At 41.9% G+C, this 22,486-nt stretch overlaps 3 protein-coding genes across 3 annotated transcripts; 2 read left to right on the forward strand and 1 right to left on the reverse strand.

Moving 5' to 3' along the window:
• GNL3 (G protein nucleolar 3) lies at positions 1-8,939 on the forward strand (the record flags this gene model as incomplete). Its single annotated transcript, XM_082004778.1, has 15 exons — positions 1-13; positions 397-455; positions 923-1,060; positions 1,717-1,830; positions 2,005-2,088; positions 2,599-2,734; positions 3,636-3,739; positions 4,708-4,843; positions 5,374-5,461; positions 5,851-6,034; positions 6,689-6,831; positions 7,548-7,684; positions 8,139-8,350; positions 8,680-8,761; positions 8,851-8,939. 15 exons carry the CDS (start codon positions 1-3, stop codon positions 8,937-8,939), a joined length of 1,719 nt encoding a protein of 572 aa, XP_081860904.1.
• A 2,448-nt stretch (positions 8,940-11,387) lies between these two features.
• GLT8D1 (glycosyltransferase 8 domain containing 1) lies at positions 11,388-17,831 on the reverse strand (the record flags this gene model as incomplete). Its single annotated transcript, XM_082004624.1, has 9 exons — positions 11,388-11,578; positions 12,245-12,357; positions 12,539-12,705; positions 14,277-14,389; positions 14,626-14,710; positions 15,257-15,374; positions 16,032-16,248; positions 17,609-17,707; positions 17,816-17,831. The coding sequence occupies 9 exons, from the start codon at positions 17,829-17,831 to the stop codon at positions 11,388-11,390; spliced, it is 1,119 nt and encodes a 372-aa protein (XP_081860750.1).
• Positions 17,832-20,136: 2,305 nt separating this feature from the next.
• On the forward strand, positions 20,137-22,435 carry SPCS1 (signal peptidase complex subunit 1; the record flags this gene model as incomplete). The annotated part of the gene is made up of 4 exons (XM_082004612.1): positions 20,137-20,172; positions 20,864-20,923; positions 21,268-21,354; positions 22,313-22,435. 4 exons carry the CDS (start codon positions 20,137-20,139, stop codon positions 22,433-22,435), a joined length of 306 nt encoding a protein of 101 aa, XP_081860738.1.
• Positions 22,436-22,486: the final 51 nt, after the last annotated feature.

Consider the following 22,486-nt stretch of genomic DNA (forward strand, 5'->3'; position numbering starts at 1 on the left):
ATGAAGCGGCCCAGTGAGCGGCGGGCCGGGGCGGCGGGAACGGGGGCATCAGTGGCTGCGGGAGCGAGGAACCGGTGGCCGCGGGTGGGAGCGGGCTCTCGGGCGCTATCGCCGGCCAGCGCTCTGAGGCGAGGGAATGGCGGGGGCGGGCGGCGGCCCGGGACCAGGGCAATGGCGGCGGGCTGGGGAGGTGGTGTTGCGAAGCGGCCGCCCGTGGTCGAGCGAACGGCGGCGGCCCGAGGCGCGGGGAATCGGACACCGGGGCTCGAGGGAACGCCAGGGGCGGGCGGCGAGGGGCGCTCGGCCGCTGCCCCGGGCGCCTGTGAGCGGCGGGGCTGTCCCAGGGAGGCGGGTAGGCCGCGGGGAGCCGGCGCTGACGGGCACGGTACCTTGCAGAGCTGAGGAAGGCCAGCAAGAGGCTGACCTGCCACAAGCGCTACAAGATCCAGAAGAAGGTGAGTCCCGGCCCGGGGCGGTGCCGAGCCCCCGGGCTGCCCCTGCCCCACGCAGCGGGGGGAACGTGGGGAGGCGGGGGGTGTCTGTTTTTAATTAAAGCTCCATGCTAACTAGTGTAACACTAAAAGCATTTTTTACATGTATTATTACAGAAATATGTTTTACGTATACATGTACACGATAAGAATGTTATACTGAATGTTAAGGAGTCTGGACTGTAGTGAGGCAGTTGCTTTCCAGTTACCATTGGCCAAAGGATGATGTAGAAAGGAGTGTAGGTTTTTTACATCGTTACATTTTGCGTTATTTTGGGCTGGGATGTTCAAATGTAGCATTATGATGAGACATTATGCAATCGAAACACTTCAGAAATGTACCACTTTTTACTCTCTGTCTGTAAATAGGAGGGATACATCACTTTTTTTTTTTTGCCTTAGACTGAAAATATTCTTGTTCCTGTCTTCAGATCAGAGAACACCACCGAAAAGTCAGGAAGGAGGCCAAAAAACGTGGACGCAAAAAGCCCAAGAAAGATCCCGGTGTTCCCAGTGCTGCACCATTTAAGGAAGAGCTGCTACGGGAAGCGGAGCAAAGAAAGCAGAGGGTAAAATACAGTTTGGGGTAAAGAGGACAAGAACTGAGACCATTCCTGTCTTCAAAGAAGCTTTGTGTTCATGTGCGTCCACATGTGCACACCCAGAGGTGCAATCATGGTCCTAGTAAACACATACTTTAGAAGAATAATACATTTATTTCTAGCATTATACAGTGTGTAACAATTTGCTCTTTTATTTTTAACCTTGATTTTATCACTGTGTGTATAAACATGCTGGAAGCATCATTTCTAATGTAATCCTGATTGCCTGTGATGCTAAGATACATAGATGTCCCATCAGAATGCTAAAAGTTAAGTCTTGGCATTGTATGATTATACAGAAAATAAGGATCCACTGTCTGCAGTGTGGAGTAATGTGACATGAGAGCAGCACCCTTCTCAGTTGTAATGTGGTTGCTGCACAACTGTTATTTTGAGGTCTAGCTAATGGATATATTGCCTCTGGTTTTGAGGCAATTGAAGGCAACAGTATCCTTTTCAGGGTAGGATGCAAAAAAAGTTCCCTGGGTCACTTGGACAGCCATGACTTGTAGCTAAGCTGTCTCAGGACTTTTGGTCAGAAATAAGTAAATGGGGAGAAAGATCAGTCTTCCTTACGACCTTCAAATGTGTTTTATCCGTCGTGCGGTTTTGTTTGCAATCAGCTTGAAGAACTAAAACAAAAGCAGAAGCTCAACAGACAGAAAGAACATGAAAAGAAGAGAAAGCTTGAAGCTAAAAAGAATGCAACAAAAATCAAGGAAAAAGCAGAGGGAAAGGTAGGCGTCTGGTATGATTTTGATTCCTTGAAGCTTATAGAAGCAATAAAAGTCATCCTGAAACTACATCTTAAGCAGTATGTTATGTGTTACGTTTTCATGCAGTATATGCATGCAAATACAATACACCAATTCTCATTTAAATCATTCCCTTTCATTTTTATTTGCATTCAGAAATCCTCTGTCAAATCTAAAGCAAAGACTAACAAACTGCTGGATAAAAATTCAAAGAAATCATTCTGCAGGGAGCTCAAGAAGGTGAGATGCTTCAACTATTTTTAAATAATTTTATAAGAGCCAGCAATAAGACCACTTGTTACTTTCCTTTTTGGCATTACTGTGCAGCTGCTAGAGAGTATAAAGGTTGCTTGTGATAAACTTCAACACGTGAAGTAAGGGATTTTATGACAAACTGTGAGGGTTTCAGTCTTGCCTGATGTGACCTACTGAGACATCCAGTACTTTGAGGCATTAGACTTTTTGGGCCAATGTAAGTACATACTGAGTGATCAGAGAGCTCTTGTAGTAATGAGGTACTAGTGTCTAAGGATTTCTTGCCTTTAGAGGAAAAAGATGAAAATTGCTTCGGCTTTCTAGTTTGTAGTTTGGAAGAAAGGAGCTCAAACAAGAACAGTCTTCTGAAACCTCACCAGTCATTCTGTGAAATTCAACAGTAACTGTTGTAAGCCACAGCTATTCCAGAGCTGTTGTCTGTCAAATAGTCTGTCCTATCTTACTTGAGTCTTCTCTCTTTTTTTCCTAACCTAGGTGATTGAAGCCTCAGATGTGGTTCTAGAGGTTTTAGATGCAAGAGATCCAATGGGCTGCCGATGTCCTCAACTGGAGCAAGCTGTAACTTGCTCTGGAGGAGACAAAAAGCTACTGTTGATTCTGAACAAAATTGGTAAGAAGCACAGGTTTTCTTGAAGTGTTAACTTGGTCACTGTGTGGTTCTGTGAGCTATGAAGAATATTTTAAAGGAATCTGAGGTTCCGTTGAAGACATAAGATCCAACTCTGAGCTCACTGCCCTACTGAAGGGGTCACATATCCTCCATCTTTTAGTCTAGTTTGCTAACAAAACACCACAGACAGGTAAATGCACATTACACCCTTTCTTTTGCAGTAATTTCTGACGGCACTGGCCAGTTTCAGCCAAATTTGTCCAAAGTTAAAGATCTTGCAATTCTTAACATTTTTGTGAATGTAAGTGAGTAGGCAGAGGTCATGATGCTGGTCCCCACTGAGGCAATGGTGAGTTACAAATCAGCAAATCAATGCAATACATGGATTTGAAACTTGCCTTTGAGAAGCATTTTCTCTCTTCTGTTGCTGTTTGAGAGAATCCACACAAAAGCAGGTGAAACCCGCTAGAAAGGGTGGAAATTACTGAGTTACCAGCAGCAAAAAAATAAGAAAAGAAAATACCAAGAGTGACAGCAAGAGCAAAGGGAACTTTGTATTAGAGTAGCCTTTGCAGGGGTGATGGGATAATCCTTCACAGAACATCACTCTGTACCGTACAAAGTCTCCTAGCAAGACCCCAGCATTAAAAATCTGATACAGGGACCAAAAATGCAATTGTGATGTGTTCTCCTTCACGCAGAAAATAAAGACTAAAACTTGCAACACTGGGTGCCTTTGGGGAATATACCCAGTACTTTACTACAGTTTTCAGACAAACATTGTTTGTTGTAAACATACAAAATACATCCTGGTTCCTGATTGCACATTAGATTTCCTCCACACAGTGATGTTTAAGATTCATGGGAGTGAAAGGACTGTACTTTTTTTTTTTTCCCCTAGACTTAGTGCCAAAGGAGAACTTGGAGAAATGGTTGAATTATTTGAAGAAGGAATTTCCAACAGTTGCTTTTAAATCAGCAACACTGATGAAGGACAAGACTATGGTAAGAGCACTGCAGGCCATCTCATGACTAAGTCATATACGTTTGCAATCATACATGTTGAAACATGCTGAGAAACAGGAACTTTTGTAATTTAAAATTCCTTTTCCCCTTGTTTGATTATACTGCTGTGATGGATAGATAGGCCTTTGCACTTTAAGCTTTGTGGTACAGTCAGGGAATTCTTGCTTTTCAAATACATACTGTTATTTGTGCTCAAGATGCTGGACTAGAGTAAAAGGAAGGGGTTTTTTTTACTGTAAGAAGGACAGTGAGGGGAGGAAGATGAGGAATTTTTCATTTTCTACATAGGATGGTTGCACCGGTTAGATCTGGGTTGTTTGTAGGTAAAGTGGTGCAGGCTATACTATTGCATTCATCCTGACTGTGGCCATCAGTAAAGGTAGTACCTAACATTATTTAATGAAGAGTATAAAGGGGTTAGCTCCCTGTGTCCTAGTCTCAACTCTTCGAAGATGCTCGTTTGAGTCATAAGTGTATTAATACATAATGCTTCACACATCATAACCCTGATTAACAGCATAGTGAAATAGACCCTCCTGCAAAATGATGCAGAAGCTGCAGTGCAGAGAGCAAGTTTTGAAATCCTTCAAAAAATGGAAGTCTCTTGAGTGCATTTGCAGATTTAAAGATTTTACCGTCTAAATGTACATGGTTTATTTTATGGTCGCACAACAAATCTGCAGTACAGCCTGCGCTGAAATCACAAGCCCTATAAGTTGGTTCACATTCCTTTTTCTCTTAGTAGTTGATGGCTCCCTTTTTTACTGTCACTTAACTGATTAGCCAATTTCTTATTAAACTAATTCCTTCTGTTTAGAAGAACACAGTAACATTAATAGAGAATAGGAGTTGGAAACGTTACAGTACATAAATAAATCTAAGCATATGTATTTATCTTCCTAAATAGCTCCTGACTCTTAAGATTTTTTTGCCTTTGAATCCTGTAGCAGGAACAGTTCACAAAAAGACGTGCACGTGTTGATTTATCAAGAACCACCGAATGTTTTGGAAGCAAATGCCTTTTGAAACTTCTTCAAGAGCATGGCAAGACTCAAAACAAAGCCATTCAGGTTGGGGTAGTAGGTAAGCATTTGGAGAGACAGGATTTTTCTTCTGCCCCAGTAAGGCTTTTGTATCCCTTATTATAAATTGAGTAAAACAACTAACCCATGACTTGCTAATGGGCTTTCTAGTCACTGTTCTTACTGTCATCCAAGAGTCACTACTGTAGTACTGCAGTTGACAGCGATCTGTGTTGCACTTATATGCACGTAGGTATGTGATCTGTGGAAGGCACATTGTGTGAAGCCTTACCTGATTCACCAACTTACAGAAACAAAGAGAAGCAGGTCACGTACCATGCAGATGGCACTGCCTTCCTCCTACCTGATTTGTGGTTACATTCAGTGATGTGTTTCGTGTCCCTTTTATTATTAGTGTGAGAAATGAGGATACAGACTTTGTCTTACTTCTGTAGTGAAGACTTCAGATCCAACTCTGACTCACACTGAAGACACTTTATCAAAGACACCTGAAAGAAGCAGTTTTGATCAGTGTTACATAGGCTGAGTTTTCTTGTTTCACTTACAAGGATTTATGTGGGGCTTTTTCAGGTTTCCCTAATGTGGGAAAGAGCAGCATAATCAACAGTCTTAAAGGAGTTCGTGCTTGCAATGTTGGCCTAGCAAGAGGTGTTACCAAGTAAGCTTAGTCTGATAAAAGCTGTTTGTTTCCCTGTTTGTTGTTCTGTTCAGATTACCTTGAGTTTGTTGTTTGTGTACAATTTCCATCCATTAAGGGCAAAGTATGCCCCTGTGTGCAGTTTTAAATGCACACTTCAGTTTGCCAGGATGAAAGATAATCTATGTGATGCAAGGCATCACGAGGGAATACAGTGTATAAACTTTCTCTTTTTGTACATTTAGATTTCTGTCCTGCACAAAGCATATGATGAAAAAGCATTGAAACTGACTCTGTATGAAGTGCATTCAATCCAACACTGAGCTTTGTGTCTTGCATCCCTCACCATTACCAGCCCTTTGCTAGTTGATTTATCTTTATCTACTCACAGTACATTTCTCTCTGAATAGGTCCATGCAAATTGTGCACATTGATAAACAGACAAAGATGTTGGACAGTCCAAGTATAATTGCAGATCCTTCCAACAGTGCCCTGGCTCTGGCTTTGAGAAGTATTATAGACACTGAAGAATCAGGCTCAGCAGGTGTGCTTGAAGGAGTAGATGCCCTTCTAAATCACTGCAGTAAACAGCAGGTAAGCTCCATCTTTTTCCACATCTCTCACTGCATTTGACTTCTCTGTAGGTTTTTTAGGCCAAGAACCAAAGTTCATTTCACTTCAGCTAGTTATGGTAGCTTTTGCACTGCACTCCCCTAACTATACAGAGTGGCAAACTTTGGCTGCTGTATCCAATGCTAAGTGTGATTTTTCATCCATCAAGGCAGAAACAGCATGCCAGGATCCTGTAAGCCAGAGTCTGTTTTCCCAATATCTTTTCTGATTTTTAAAAACCCGGCTTTTAAGATCTCATCACAGTATGACAGAGTGAAAAATGAAGATATTCTAACTGCTTCCTATTATTACAGTGAAGACCTCAGATCCAACTCTGATTTCACTCGTTTCAAGTAGATTAACCTAAGCCTAATTCCCATTCAGTTTGTGATAACTGTTTTGTCACAAATCAGTGTGCTGTCTCTATACACCCACTAGTATGGGTAAAGAGCAGATAGATTTGTTGATGAAGTAGGTATTTTGCTTTGTGATGTTTAGTCTCACACGCAAGAGAAAAACAGCTCTTCACATACTTGTTCATCCTTGCTGTAACCCAATTTGATTTGCTTTTTTATTACTAAAACTAAGAGAAAAGTGAGTGTTGCTTTCTGAATGCACCATTTTCTTTTGCACTAGGTAATGATGCACTATAGCATCCCAGATTTCAGGAACACTGAAGAGTTTTTAACTTTACTTGCTCAGAAGAGGGGTATGCTGAAAAAGGGAGGTGTTCCTGACATAGAGAATATAGCTAAAGTACTACTTTGTGACTGGACAGGGTATGTATGCTATGAATTTTGCTTTATGCTGCTCATCTTTTTCACATTGTTAATCCAGCACAGCAGAAGCTCTGAGTCCTGAGAAGTACTTAGAAAGGAGAGGCTGCTTTTTTTTTTCCTCTGCTTTCTCACATTTTACTTTGGTAAAGAGAGCTGGATTGGCTAACAGATTGAGAGAATGTCATCCCTGGATCACCTCCTGAAGTAGTGAAGAATAAATGGAAAGAGTTAAGCATGTTGCACGTTACTCCGTAGCCAGTTTTCTGACTTCTGCTATAACTTTTAGGGGAATTTGCCTTCCTCTCAAATACTGCATTTGCGTAGACCTCTTCTACAGACAGGAAAGGATGTGGCAAATTTTTTGTCAAAATTTATAGTGGTTCCTATATTCTGAGGCTGGGAATGAATAATCAGTAATTGAGTTTGACTATTTCCCTTGCTCAAGTGCTTCAGCTGCTTTTACAGCTCATGATTTTGCAGGCAGATGATTTGTGGTGACAAAGTATGCCATTTCTTTTTCCTCTCAGGAGCAGGCTACTGTCATTGACAACTTCAGAGTCAAATTTAAGAACTATTTAACTGCTGTTAAGCAGATAATAAATGAGTAGTTAGGTTGAGGAGTTTGAGAGGTTTGTACTTTTTTGAGAGGGTTTTATTTGTAAATACAATGATTTAACTGTGTCCTTTTTGGTTGTTTTTTAATGCTGATTTCCCAGAGCTAAAATAAGCTACCACTCACAACCTCCAGGATCTCAGAGACTGCCACCATATCTTACAGAAGACAAAATAGCTGAAATTCAGGAGTGCTTTAATTTAAAGAACCTAGAAGAAGAAAATAACAATACTGTTCAAGGTAGGATTGTTACTGTAGTGCAACACTACCATTAAGAGTAGCAGTAGTAGTTTTAATGGGAGATTTTGAATGGAAGTCCTCTTGGGGTTTATATGACAGCTTTGCTAATATGCAGTGACTATGGACGTTTTAAGAAAGAAATGGTTTCTGATGCAACAGATCAGTACCCCTGCTATTTCTCAGTTTCTGCTCATCTGACCTAACCCTCCTAAATAGGAAATGGGGTAAAAGAACATTGAAGAGCACATAAACACTGAATAATTAGGCCAAGAAAATACATTTTACCCAGGACAATCTATACTCAATTCCAAGTCTTTCAGCTCCTAGCGGTCTTCTGTAGATGCTTCAGGGAAAACTGTTCTCAGAGAATTGTCCTTTGTTCTACCTGCTTATATGGGAGGGGACAGGACTGTATTTTTCTGACCTAAAATGGCACTTCCTGTGTTTTTTCTAGCTTTAAAATACCCCAGTCCAGCAAGCAGCATCATTTTCCAGTCAGCTGGTATGGCAAATGGGACAATAGAGGAAAATAAAGTGACAGAGGAAGCATCAAAGTGGGAAGACTTGGAAACAAGCAAGAAGGGGGAGGAGGAAGAGGAGGAGGATTTCACAGGAAGTGATGATGATCAAGACAATGTAGAAGAAGAAGAAAAGGTTGTCAAAGAGGTAAATCAGGGTTTCATTAGGCTTCTCCTACCTGTTTAGATCCTGACACCAGGTACCCAGTCAGTATCTTGCTGTAAACTGAGAATGTGTAGGCACTGTGGAGCCATCAGAGGTAATCAAAAAGTCCTTCTCCTGGAGATAAAGGTTGGGCTTTTTGCTGAATTAAGGAAACAACATTGTTCTAAGTCAGTTCTAAGGCAGTGTGTTTCTGATGAACTATACAAGGGGACATACACACTATCATCAATCTCTGTTAGGTTTCATTTGCATGGGAGACTTCATTAGTGATGTCTGAATAAATACCTATGTCTGACCTCTCTGACTTGTAGGAAAGCAAAATTCAGGTTGCCAGGAAAGCAAAGCTTGGAAAACAACAAACAAGTCCTACAAATTCAGAAAAGGAGATGGCAGGTGTGTATTAAAAACCCTGACTTGAAGGATAGTCTCTAGTACTCTAGTGCTTGCATTGGTTTCACTAACACACTATTTTCTTTTCTCAGAAAGTAAACATTCCAGTTCACTATCATTCAGCTTGGATAAGACAGGAGATGAAGATGATGCTTATGATTTTAATACAGACTATGTATAATGAACTATATGTGTAGACAAGGTTTGGAGACTTATTACTGGCTTTCAGAACAGTCATGAAGACTTGTGTTGCAGAAGTTGGAGGAATGCCATATACCAGAGCTGTTGCAAATATTCACAATTATTGCTGTGTAAAATGATGTATATAATAGTTTATCATCTCCCTAGATCGTTCCATTATTTCATACAAGTCTAGGAAACCAACTATATTCAGCTTTATCTCCTATATTAAAAAAAGCCTATTTTAAAAATTTCCTAAAGACTGAGTTAGTCTGTTCTCACTTTGCCTTAAAAAAGATGTTCCAAAAGGATAACAGTAGTAAATGTTTCATTCTGCTCGTGTTCAAGCAGTTACATTTCAAGGTAAGTTTTCATCCTCCCTTCATAAAATGTAATTGTTTTTCCTAGAGGATTACAGAGACCGTACCTCTAGAGCATGACTTAGGTCAGTAAGTCTTCAGTATACTTTTGCAAAACTTCTAGAACTTTCATAAATAGCATTTTCCAGCCAACCTTTACCTATTTCAACTAGCTATAAGGTATTTTATCTAAGCACTGCTTCAGATGCTTCAGTGGGAAAGGTAACTGAGATTATACTAGTAATCTGTCTTCATTGGGGAACAAGCTTGTTCTAACAGTGCTCTTGAACAAAAGCTGTATTTCCCCATGACACCTATTATACACAGTAACAAATGGTAACTGTAAAGCAAAATTTTGCCCTGTTACTGTGCTCAGAGGTGCTGCAGCTGCTCAATGAATTAGGCATTTAGAACAAATGCCAGACACCAAGCATTTTCTTCCTATTAACTTAAAGGTCTGATTTCTGAGCTCATCTCTTTAGTAGATAGTTGTGCTTTCCCTAAATGTATGTTCAGGCACAGTCCCCCAGGCAGCTTGAAAAGTTCTTGTAGAACCTGGTTGTCAGAATTATTAACTAAGTTCAGTTGGTGTCAGCTGATCTAGTACAACCTTTCAAAGTTTGGTAACTGAACTTATTTCATTATTCCTAACTACTTCAAGGATGACAGTGGTTCCTGTTCATCAAAACCCAGGAAAAAAAACAATAGGTAACAAACCATAGATCAGCATTCATGACTGCAAAAAAACTATAGGCAGTGACTGCAACAGATCAAGCAGTTGGAAGTCCTTTTAAAATTATAAAGCAGTAGTAAAACCATATTCATACACATGAACAAGCCCTTCAGCTCTCTGCTGCCCTCCCTGGATCTCAGACCATATAACGCTGAGCCCATCACTACGTTAACACAAAGCCTTTTGTCTAACTGATGACTATTCACAAGCAGCATTATTGAATAAAAATAGCAACTTGAGTTCAAACCTGCATTAAATGGAATAGTTGGCACAATAGGTGCTGGGATGTATCAGCTAATAATAACCATTACTTAAACTTAACACTACAACTATTTAAAAAACGAACTTACCTATATGAAAGGCAATGGACAGCCAGCTGCAAAAGTGCACAGGAATCTCACTTGATGAGTTTAAAGAGCCAGAAGGAGAAAGGCACGGTGGCACAAACTGCAGTACAGCCATGCTCACTTGAAAGAACTATGAGGAACTTAACAAAATTAATCTGTAATTCATAGAGCCTGATCCCCAAAATAAACATTTTGCACAATTTTAGAATGCAATTGCTTTCACAAAGATGAGATAATTGACTTTACTTTCAATCACTACTGTATTTAAGCATAAAGGAAACACACTTCATACATCGGATTAAGCCTAGCATCAGATTGCCATTTACCTGAGGTTTGAGTCAACATGTTAAAATCGGCTTTTTTTTTTGAACAAAGTTTTCTTCTTTCACCACTTTACAAAAAATGTTTTAGTGTTCACTGCAGTTAAAACCACTTTGCATAGTGAAATAATACTTGAAAAATCCATTTTTTAAAAAAAACAAGATTCAATTTTGCAGACTTCTGCAAGAAAGACACAGAAATGGTTAAGAGATTTCATGCAAGAAAGGGTTGTTGATAAAACTATTTCACAGGATAAGAAAAGAGAACAAAACAGAACAAAACCCAAGCAGCTCGTAACTACAGTACATTGCTGTGCAAGATATGCATGGTGCAAGCACCAGCTGAAGTTCTGTCTTGTTCTTAGAAACTGCTTCTATAGCTGACGAAATGACCCTCCTCGAGAAGACTTGTAAAGAGCAGAAGAACACACAACATACAGAAATGAACTAACACAAGTGCTAGTCTGTGGAAATCTTCCCTTGCTTTCTATACTGCTACTGGAGTAGCAGCCTCTGTCCCACAAGTGAAATGAGTCTCCTTTGGACCTGTGCATTTCAGAACTGCACCTGAATAAATGCATCACCTTGTGCTCCAGAAAGCAAGGACTGCTCTGTAATACAAGTGGGCTAAAAAAAAGAGTTCGGCTTGGCTCCAGAAGTTTCCTGAGAAAATGCCATCAGTTATTGACTCTACTTTGCTTCATAGGCTTCTGAGTGTCTGCGGATCAGGCTGAACTTGCCCGTAGGGTCAGGGACATACCACTTCTCCCAGACTTCAGCATATGAAGCTGTTCTTCCCCACGGTTTGAAATGTCCATTCCAATGGAGCAGCTTGGCAGCTTTCACAAACTGAGGAGAGTACCTTTTTCCAGCACTAGACCCTTTTATTGAAAAAGAAGCATTAGTACCTGAAATAAAGGCAGCAGAAACACCAACAAGCAATATTTTAACTTCAAAACAAAGGATTTTAACAAAGGAAACCTTGTCATTTTTGGAGAAAGCGGGTGATATGGGAGTCAGAAATCAGGGCAAAAGTGAAAAACATAATTGGGTGCAACTGAATGAAACTTTGATCTGTCCCAGTATCTATTTTAACGTACTGCCTTAACTTCCAAGTTCTTTAAAATCCCCTTAATACCCAGATGTATTCAGCAGCCTACGTATTGTTCATTGCCTAAGACAGCTCTCCCAGCACTGGGGTTTCACCAGTAACAGAACAGATATGAATGGAACAGTCTGTTCCTCTCAACGGTCTTGGAAGAAACACCTAGGATCACTTCAGAACACAATATATATGCAGAAAAAGGAAAATGAGAAGTAATTTGAAAGTAAGTCAATTCAAGACCTATCGCCCTAGCAGTTCAAAAAAGAACGTGAAGGATCAAGCCCACAAGCCCCAAGATGGTATTGCAAAGCAGTGTTTCTTAAAGAACAAGGTATAAGATAGGGGAAGAAAAGATCCATTTGCTGCATCATCAACTAGGTGTCCAGCTACAGACCTGGAAAAACACACTGGTGGAGCAGTATCACAAATGTTTTCTACATACCGAGATGCCGGACATTCCACATGGGATCAATACTGGAATGTTGCTTGTAAAATACAATTAGCAGTGGAGGTGTCGTGATGCTGCCACCCAGAGTCCTACTGTAAAGTTCCTCTCTGGAAGATAAGATGAAAAGAAGTTGGGAAAGGATGCTTGTGTGGCCCTAATCAGTTGATTTTCACTTGAAGCTGCATGACAGGAATCCACAGACATACACAGCCCTTCATCTAACAGTTAAATGCTGTCGCCATAACCCAATCCGTGACCCACTGTTGCCCCCAGCTTGGGGGTACTTACGCTACATTAAGTGCCATCCACTTCTCCAATTGCTTAGTGATGTTCTGTAATTTCCATTCTGTCAAATTGGCAACAAAAACTCCTGGATTGAAAGAGCAGGTGTTGGCTTTCATGGCAAGCTTTCGTATGGTTTCTTTTTTGTAATCTAGAAACCCAATGTAATTATACTGGGAAAAAAGAGAGTAGAAATTAGCTTAAAATATGGTCAAATTACTATTTAAAGAAAAATTTTGCACAACTCCCAACAGACAAGCATAACTTGAAGTTGTTAAAGCAAATAACCCTTCCTTTAAAATGAGAGAAAGAAAGCTTAAGAGATCTAACATATTTAATATATGATTATATACACTACATATTTTAAGGAATGCTGCTTAATAATACCATATTATTAATCACAGAATCATTACAGTTGGAAAGGACCTTCGAGATCATCAAGTCCAACCATTAACCCAATGCCACCACGCCCCCTAAACCATGTCCTGAAGTGTCACATCCACACGTTTTTTGAACGCTTCCAGAGCTGGTGACTCCACCACCTCGCTGGGCACCCTGTTCCAATGCTTGACTACTTGGTGAATAAATTTTTCCTAATATCCAATCTAAACCTCCCCTGGCACAACTTGAGGCCATTTCCTCTAGTCCTATCACTAGTTACTTGGGAGAAGAGACCAACACCCACCTCACCACAACCCCCTTTCAGGTAGTTGTAGAGAGCAATGAGGTCTCCTCTCAGTCTCCTCTTCTCCAGACTGAACAATCCCAGTTCCCTCAGCCACTCTGCATAAGACTTGTTCTCCAGACCCCTCACCAGCTTCGTTGCCCTTCTCTGGACACGCTCCAGCACCTCAATGTCCTTCTTGTAGTGAGGGGCCCAAAACTGAACACAGGATTCAAGGTGCGGCCTCACCAGTGCCAAGTACAGGGGCACGATCGCTTCCCTACTCCTGCTGGCCACACTATTTCTGATACAGGCCAGGACGCTGTTGGCCTTCTCGGCCACCTGGGCACATGGCTGGCTCATACTCAGCTGGCTGTCAACCAGCACCCCCAGGTCCCCTTCCGCCGGGCAGCTCTCCAGCCACTCCTCTCCAAGCCTGTAGCGTTGCATGGGGTTGTTGTGACGCAAGTGCAGGACCCGGCACTTGGCCTTGTTAAACCTCATATGGTTGACCTCAGCCCATCAATCCACCCTGTCCAGATCCCTCTGCGGAGCCCTCCTACGCTCCAGCAGATCAACACTCCTGCCCAGCTTGGCGTCATCTGCAAACTTACTGAGGGAGCACTCGATCCTCTCATCCAGATCATGGACAAAGATATTGAACAAGACTGGCCCCAGAGCCGAGCCCTGGGGAACACCACTTGTGACCAGCCGCCAGCTGGATTTAACGCCATTCACCACAACTCTAATATGGTACCACTCCCAGAAAAAGTACTTTGTATACACTCACAAATGAAAAATTCTCCCTCTGATGTTCTAAGACCTCCTGCTGTTCTACACCAGGAATTACTCGCATTGTAAAGCATCGCAAAAATCTGAAGTGCTTTTACTGTGCCTAAACAGAAACTGTAGGCGTCACTTGTAACATAAACATCAGAGTAAATTGATTTGGGTAGGGACAATGACACCTTTAGGTTCACTGTATTTGGAAGTCAACCCGCAAGAACATTAAAACAAAGTGCCTGTTTCCAAAGCCTGGGATCTATAGTATTGTTACCGCTGAATCAGAATAAAACTAACCTGATTGCCTGCTCCACGGACAGCAACTTTATTGGTGGTTGAGTCACAATCATCTGAAAATGCAGCTGCGTGTCCAGGTTTCAGTGGAGTGTTGTAAAGTTCAAGAATATCATCTGAAAAAAATGGAAGCAAGCACAGAAAAATTAAAAGCAATCCTGATTAAGCACTGAGTGACTTTTTGTTCAGTCCATTGCTACAGCAGATAAAACCACTCAGTTTAATCCAACTCATTCATATTTACAAAGTTTCTACCTCTTTCCTTGAAGTAGAAGTGCTTGGTTACTGTAAGGGATGGCATACTGACCTCAGCATAAGGCCAGTGGCAAAAGGCCAAGAAAAGGTCCCATACCTTGAACTATTATATCATCATCCACATAGATGGCTTTCTCTGCATGAGGTACCAAATTGGGCAAGTAGAATCTTGCAAAGGTTAACTGTGAAAACAAGAAAGCAAGAGAAATGAAGAATTAAATGGAAAAAATTGTGCAAATAAATGTGAAATTGACTGATACTCCTGGCACTTATCTATGGCACTGATGTTCAAGACAACTTCTATCAAGACAGTAAAATAGGGAGCAATATCCTAGGATTTATTTAAAATAAACAGGTTCCATCAGTTCCTGGTTTCCTATGAATTTGTACATTGATAAACTAACTTTAAAACTGGTCAATATTAGAATTTCTTTTTTTTCCATGTCTATCTGTAGTATCTCTAGAGGTCTTGGCATGTTTGACATGCAAGCTGCTGTGTTTCATTGCAGCTACCAGCAAAAAACAATACTAGGCATGCATATGTAGATATTCAAAACCATCTCTCACTATCTGGAAATTTGTACTTACTGAAGTTTAGGAATTTGATTATAAAAAATTCCTTCTATGCTAACAGATTTGGTTTTGATCTCTAGTTGTGTTCAAAAGCCAATATCAAAATATATTGTTACTAAATAATAATTGCAAAAAGTAATCAACATCATGCTCACTGGTTTTAAGGTGTCTGCCTTTTGAGGATCCACTTGTACTTTCCCTTCTAAGACACGAGGGTCAAAATCCAAAATCCGGTATCTCAAATTTTTCAGAGCAGTGTTACTTAGCCACAGCCTGCGAACAGGAGAAAGGACAGATCTTGTTAAATGAGACAAAAATCAAACGAAAAGTAAGCGATCCAACTGACAGTGACACAGACCTTGATCTGGCCACTCGTTTCCCTATCCAAAAAACATATACACAGAATGTAATCCATGGCTGATGTCGGTGGCATCCTGTATGACTGCAGGGGCATGCCCACTATCAGCATACAGCTGTGACACATGAAAGGGATGAGATTGCTTCTCATTTTATTAGAAATATATGGTCCTGTTATCACAGGTCCTTCACAAAAAAGGATCAGTGTGAATGGATGTGGGTCAAAATAAAAGGATCAAAGAACAATCTAGGAAAATGGAGAAACTTCATTGCCAGTATTTGAATTGCTTAGATGAAATGTAGGACATAACTCTTACAACCCCTCCACCAAAAAACTCCAACCCCACTAGGTGGATATAACCCCACTGAAAAAGATGGCTCTTTTCCACCCCTGAGACATTTGCAGAAGGAATGACTGTATGACTCCCCAGAGCAGCCTTGTCAAAAAACTGCAAAAAGCAGCAGCAGCAGATAGGACTGCAAACAGTTGAGAGGAGTGCAGTTACAGGGAAAATTAGCTATTCCTCTTCTCAGAGATACTTAAGTTTTACAGTATTGTGTGAATCTAATTACCTCAAGTGATCCACAGTATCATTCAACGTAACAATATGGAAAACCACATTGGATCTGGTGTGTCGGTAAATACTGTTAATGGCTGCAATTGCACCCCCAAGCCTCTCATCTGATGCTGCAATGACCACAGAAATCTCCTTATCACTCCTTTCATCTGCCAGCCTCTGGGGAACTGCAGGTATGAAATCTATGGGCTGAAGTCCTAATGGATTTGAATCTGCAGAGTAGAAATGGCAACACATACTTGCTTTATGCAAATGAAACAGAGACATTATTGCCATGCTAAAATCCCAATACCTTCAATTCTTTCTACTATGCAAGCACTTGGATGTCTCAGCTGAGGTGTGGATTACAGCATGCCAGTATCAAACACTTAAAATATAGCACCTGCTCTTGCAAATTCAAGATGTTAATGAGTAAGAAAGCATCACACTTACAAATAAATTACATGCATTTAACTGTACATATTCACACGCAGCACAACAAGGTGCTAAAATGAGGCTTAAACTACAGAAGGTGGCACTTAACCTTCTGTAGTCCCCTCTGCCACATCTATAATCTCACTGACTTTGCCCTCCCATTTACCCTAACCACCTTCTAGTCTTCTCCACATCACCCTTCCCTCTTTTTCTCCTACTTTCTTTTCCTCTTAGGTAGAAACCAATGAATACAGAAATTTTAAATTAAAGTCACTGTTGTGAATTTTTTCCTGCTGAAGATCAAGGCATTAAGCACAGCCCATGTTTATTCCAGGCATCACAGATCACACTACATTATCTAAGCTGAAACTACAAGAATTTATAGTGCGCAGATAGGAAAATGGGAGATCAGCATTGAAATTTATTACTAGACCACACCACCAGTAAAAGCCAGCAAACTGCCCACTACCTGCACTTTTTATAACAACACTGGTACCTTTTGGGTGATCTAGACTATTGCATATTAGATACTTTCAGATAATTTAAGGAACACAGCAAACAGGGACTTGGCAGTTTGTGGGCAATATTCTGCTGTTCACAAAGCTGGGCTTCTGCTTCTGTTTGTCATCTTCTGATGACAGAGCTCAACAGCTTTGACTTCAACTGATTCCTGGTTAAGGTCTGCCAGGCTCCTATTCAACTGCTCTTGGGAAGCACCTGTACAACTGCTACCCAGGAGCAACAGCTCCCAGCAATGGCAAACTGGGACTTGGCAGTTAAAGGGGACATGGAGAGGCTCTGTGGGACCATGTGCAGTTTTTAAAAGCAGACTCCCAAAAATGAAAAGGCTTTGCTAAGCAAGCTGAATCATATCTTAATGACTTTTAAAGCCAGAAAGAACCCTTACTGCTATCTTGCCTGGCTTCCTGACCAAGAAAAGTCACAGGACAGCAAGAACAGGCAAGCCCACCAAGCTGAAGTTTCTTGGGTATGAGAACAGGAAAAGATCTACTCATACAAGAGTACAAAAAATGTATTGTTATCCAAATGGTTGACCATTATCACACACATTATTTCAGCAACATGGTTGTTTCTGTCTGGCCAGAGCAATGTGCTTTCCCACCAATATTGAAAAAAAACCAACAAAACAAAACATACCTGACAATTCCCGTTTCAAGAAGTCACTGAGGCCCAGGAAGTTATGATGAAGAACTAGCAAAAATATGACAACAGCCACTATAAGGATGGAAATATTCACTGAAAATTTAAAAGGAAAATGTTTATCAATATAACCAGAGAAAGATTGGGAAACTCAGAAAAATACAAGAGATTTTTTAAAAATTAGACCCACACACACACACATACCTTTCCTTAATGTCATTTTTCTCTTGTTGTTTTATTTATTACCACAAGCTTCCTTCAAACCTGCAAGAGAAAAAATACAGCTGTCATGTCCTACTTCCAGCGCATGGCTACACAAAGCATACCCACACAATCACCAGGAGTGTCAAAACAGTTTCTGAATGCAGTGAATGTTTCCTTCTCTTAAAAAGACAAAAAGATAAAACTGTATGTTACATTTTAATAACTGAGTATAGTATCTCAGTTATTGTACGTAGCTACAATGAGGTATCTAAAGAACTCAGACATGAAAAGGGAGACATAGAGATCTTACCACTTACTTTCCTGACAGAAAAAAAATAACCAAACCCAAACTTCTTCTGCTAGTCAAAAGTGATCTGGAAAGAATCTAGAAGATTATGTATGTTTTTTTCTTTACTGTTGAACCAGTTTATTTAACTATCTGAACCGGAAGTATCTCAGCAATAAAACACATAATTATACATTTCTTTCCATACTAAGATTGGAATTATCTCCGTAACTGCAAGATTCTGGCAGGACACGGTATTTGTAAGATTTTAACAAATACCATTATACACTTTCAAAGTCATTACATTCTCTACATGAAATATAATAGAATATCAGCTGCAGTGTCATCACAAAAAAAATATCACAAAAGTGTAAAAGATGGTATTACCATCACGTTATAGAAGGGGATAAAAACACACACTCAGAGCAATGATGCAATTTTGGTTTGCAATTCAAACACACATGATTCATTATTTAACAGTAGCTGTGACTGTAAAATCAGAACAAGAATTGTGCATCCTGGAGCGTGAAGCAGCAGTGCACAAAAAGCTCTCACCCCATAACAACGTGCAAGATTCATGAGAGAGAGACAGTTCTATATTAAAACACTTGCAAAATTTCCAAATTAAGATACCGCAGACTGTGTTGTGACTGTTTTATGTGTCAGATATAACCATCATCTTTCCGCTGTTGCATTTCTCCCGTGGGGAAGATTCATTTACGAAGCACAACAAGCAAATGCCGTGTGCCTACAGCGCTACTGGAGTCAGTCAGGACACGTAGCCTTAGTTTACAGGAGTACAACCCCACGTCTCGCATTACAATCAAGCACGTTGCGGTGCTCCTCAGTCCCTGCGGCAGCGGTGCTGAGGGTGCACGCACATATATACAACTTCTGCCTTTCAGTGACACTGCAGCAGCCTGTGCTAAAAGCACTTACAAATAGACTTTTCCAGAAATTAAAGTCAGCACAAACACAAACCCACGCTAAAATACTCTTAACACCTGCTCATCGCTACACTGCCACAATTTCAGTCACTCCGGTCGCGCGGCTTACACACAGTAAGCCGTGCACACGACTGTTCCCCCCCGTTTCACTGCATCCTCCAAGAGCTGTGTGGCCCAGCAGCACAAACCGCCCTCCCTCGGGCCGCCGCCTCGGCAGAGCTCCCGCGCAGCTCCTCCTCCGCGGCCCCCGCGGGAGGCACAGGCCCAGGCGGCGGCCCCAGGAGCTCCGCTCCGAGGCCAGCAGGGCCGAGCCCAGCTCTCCTCCACCGAGGTACACACACCCCGCCCCCGCCCCTTTCCCCTCACCGTCCGCCCGCGCCGCCAACTGCCACCTCGGCAGCGCGCGGCGCCCCCGCGGCCGCCACCACCCACCAGCAGCCCAACGGGCCGCAGGTGTCCGCTACGATGCCTGATGGTCCCGAGGAGCGAAGGCCGCGCCGCGCCCGCCCTGCTGCACTAGCGGGGCTGCGGCAGCTACCGACGATTTTGCCAGGAAAGCTCGAGCTTTGGGCGGGAAGGGCCGCCCGCAGGCTGCCAAGTCTGCGTCTATTCTGGACAGGCGACACTAATGGCGCTTCACACCTGCCGGCGAAGTCCCCTCAGTCAGGGGTCCTGAGGATCGAAGCCGCCGTTGCCAGGGAGACAGCGTTCCGCGTCGCGCCGGCCGTTTTCCGATGGCGGCGCAGGGCAACGACGGCGCAGGGGACCGGGACGGCGGCGGCGGCGATGACGGCGCAGAGCCGATAGCTGAGGCAGCAAGCTGCCACCTCGGGCTGACGGAGGACGGGGCGGAGCGAAGGGGGCGTGTTTCCGGCCAGCTCAGCAGCCGCCTTCCGGTCCTGCTTCACCGCGGCGGGTGTCCTGCAGAGCAGCGGTACCCGCCAAGCCGGCCCGCCGCCTCCCAGGGCGACGCAGACAGCCGGCAGCCGCCGCCGAGCTCTGACGAGGACGAGGGAGACGACTACGAGGAGGAGCAGGACAAAGACCAGGAGGAGGAGGACCGCGAGGAGCCCCTCTCCGCCGCCGCCATGCTAAACATCTTCCGCTCCATCCCCACGCAGATGGTAGGGCGGCCGCCGCGGGAGGCCCGGCCGTGCCCGGGCCCTCGTCCCCTTGTCGCTACTGGCGACACGGCTGCGTGCGGGTTGTGGCGTTCCCCTTCCTCCATGCGGTGTTGGTACCTGCCTGTGAGGAACTGCTGTTGGGGCTGCGGGGTGCTACTCCGTATAATTTTGATCTTTTTGGTCTGAAAAGTCGAGCATTAATGTACTGCAAAATGAAGGTAATATACAGCTGTGCAACGGAGACCCCTCTATACTTTTCTGTCTGTGCTATATACAGCCAGAAGGCTAAATGTTTACACTGAGAGCCACGTTTTCTGAAGTCATTTAAACACAGGTGACAGACATAAGCATATACTCTCTTTTGTGGTGTTATGGCTTTTACATAGTGATATTAAGCTAACTAGAATGATATTTTGAACTTGCATTACTTATCCTGAACAGAGAGTGCTTGCTTTTATTTTTAGTTGATGTGGTTAAGACTGTAGGGGAGGTTTTAAGTGAATTAAGAGTTTCTTTCACACTTGAAGTCCAGATACTTTAAGAAAAATAATTCCAGTCTGTTTTGAAAGTTGAACAAAAAAGTTGAGAACCTGTGGTCAGGCTGACTCTAGGCTCTAAACTGAAAGAGTTTAACTGGTAGATTTGTGTTTTGGGTAATTGACCAAAAAAAAAAAAAAATCTCTTTCAACAGGACTACAAGGGCCAAAAATTAGCAGAACAGATTTTTCAAGGAATCATTCTTGTCTCTGCAGTAAGTACACTAGAACTATGGGTGATAACAAAGGACTTTATTTTGTTTTCTGTTCTTACAAACAGAGTTTTTCTTCTGATTGTTTGGCTTAACTGGGTCACTAAAAGCTTGAAACAAAATCAGAGGGGCTGTCACAGATTAAGACTTTTCTTCTTTCATTTTTTTACTTTCATTAATGGCCTACAATTTTTAAAACAAGGTTAGAAAGTGCGTTCGAGAGACTGTGCTTTTGAAAAACCTGTATTTTTCTTTCTACTTAACTTCTCCCACAACCCCTCAACTTAATCATGGCATGGGAAATGTTTTTGCTTGTTTGAAGTTTTTTTTTTTTTTAATTTTTTCAGATAATTGGTTTCATCTATGGATACATCACTGAACAGTTTGGATGGACTGTCTACATAGTTATGGCTGGATTTGCTTTATCATGTTTGGTAAGAATTCTTTTTCCCCAAAACAGAAAATACATGCACTATTTAACCTCAAACAATCATTAAATTAAGGGGCTGTCAAGCACAGACAAATGTTTGCTATGTAATTCAGATTGTGAATATATACCTGTACTTTCTTTGATCAAAATGCTTTACAAGCCAGTAAGTGCCTTTTCTCAGATGCTAGTAAAATTTTGGAGAACACTGCAATTTAATACTGCTTTTGAATTAGTTTTTCATCTCAAATGTTTCTTTGAAGTCAAGCTGATAGCATTGATAGCAGAAAAGACATTAAGGCTTTCCGTAGAGTAGTAGCTTATCATGAAAGTTTTGCAGCTGGCCCATGCCAACCGAGGAGAGAGGCTAGAATGCAAAGTAGAGAATTACGCGTAATTCCCTATTCATGCACGTGAGGTGTCCTATGCAACTGGAGCACACCAAATGCGGTTTTACACATGGTTCTTATTCCTTTCAAGCATTCAGATACAACAGGATTTGACCAATCATTACATAACACACACACTATTGTTTTGAAAAGCCACTATAATTCTATGGCATTATCATCCATCTGTTTTTTTCTTGATCTAAATGTCTGTGGAGTCTTGCTACAGTTACTTAGCTATGATGCTAGATAACAGCAGGGTTTCACAGAGGTGATAGAGGGGCTAGGAAGCTGGCATTCCCTCTGTAGTCCAGGGGTATCCTTTTTTTCTTCAGGGTGGGTGCCGTTATCCTCCTTGCAATGAGCTGGGGTCCTTTAGTTATGCTTACTTAAGCATGACTATGTAGTATACAATATAGACTATATATATATATATGTATCTTTATAGTATGAAATTTTATGAACTTTCTGAAGACTAATAGTACAATAGTTACAGAATGAGGTTTTCCACACAAGCTGTACACAACATTTATCTAGCATCTTGATTTACGTGTTCTGACTTAATTCCTTTTTTCTAAGCTAACGCTCCCTCCGTGGCCTATGTACCGTCGCAATCCTCTGAAGTGGCTACCTGTCCAAGAGTCAGGAACAGAAGAAAAGAAGCCAGCAGACAGAAAGCCAAAGAGACATGCTAAATGCTAAAAAGTGTGGTTCTTCATGCTGTTACTTTGTTAAATTTTGTTAAATGCATTT

This window comes from Phaethon aethereus, assembly GCF_964289735.1.
Source record: "Phaethon aethereus genome assembly, chromosome: 11".
Classification (NCBI taxonomy): domain Eukaryota; kingdom Metazoa; phylum Chordata; class Aves; order Phaethontiformes; family Phaethontidae; genus Phaethon; species Phaethon aethereus.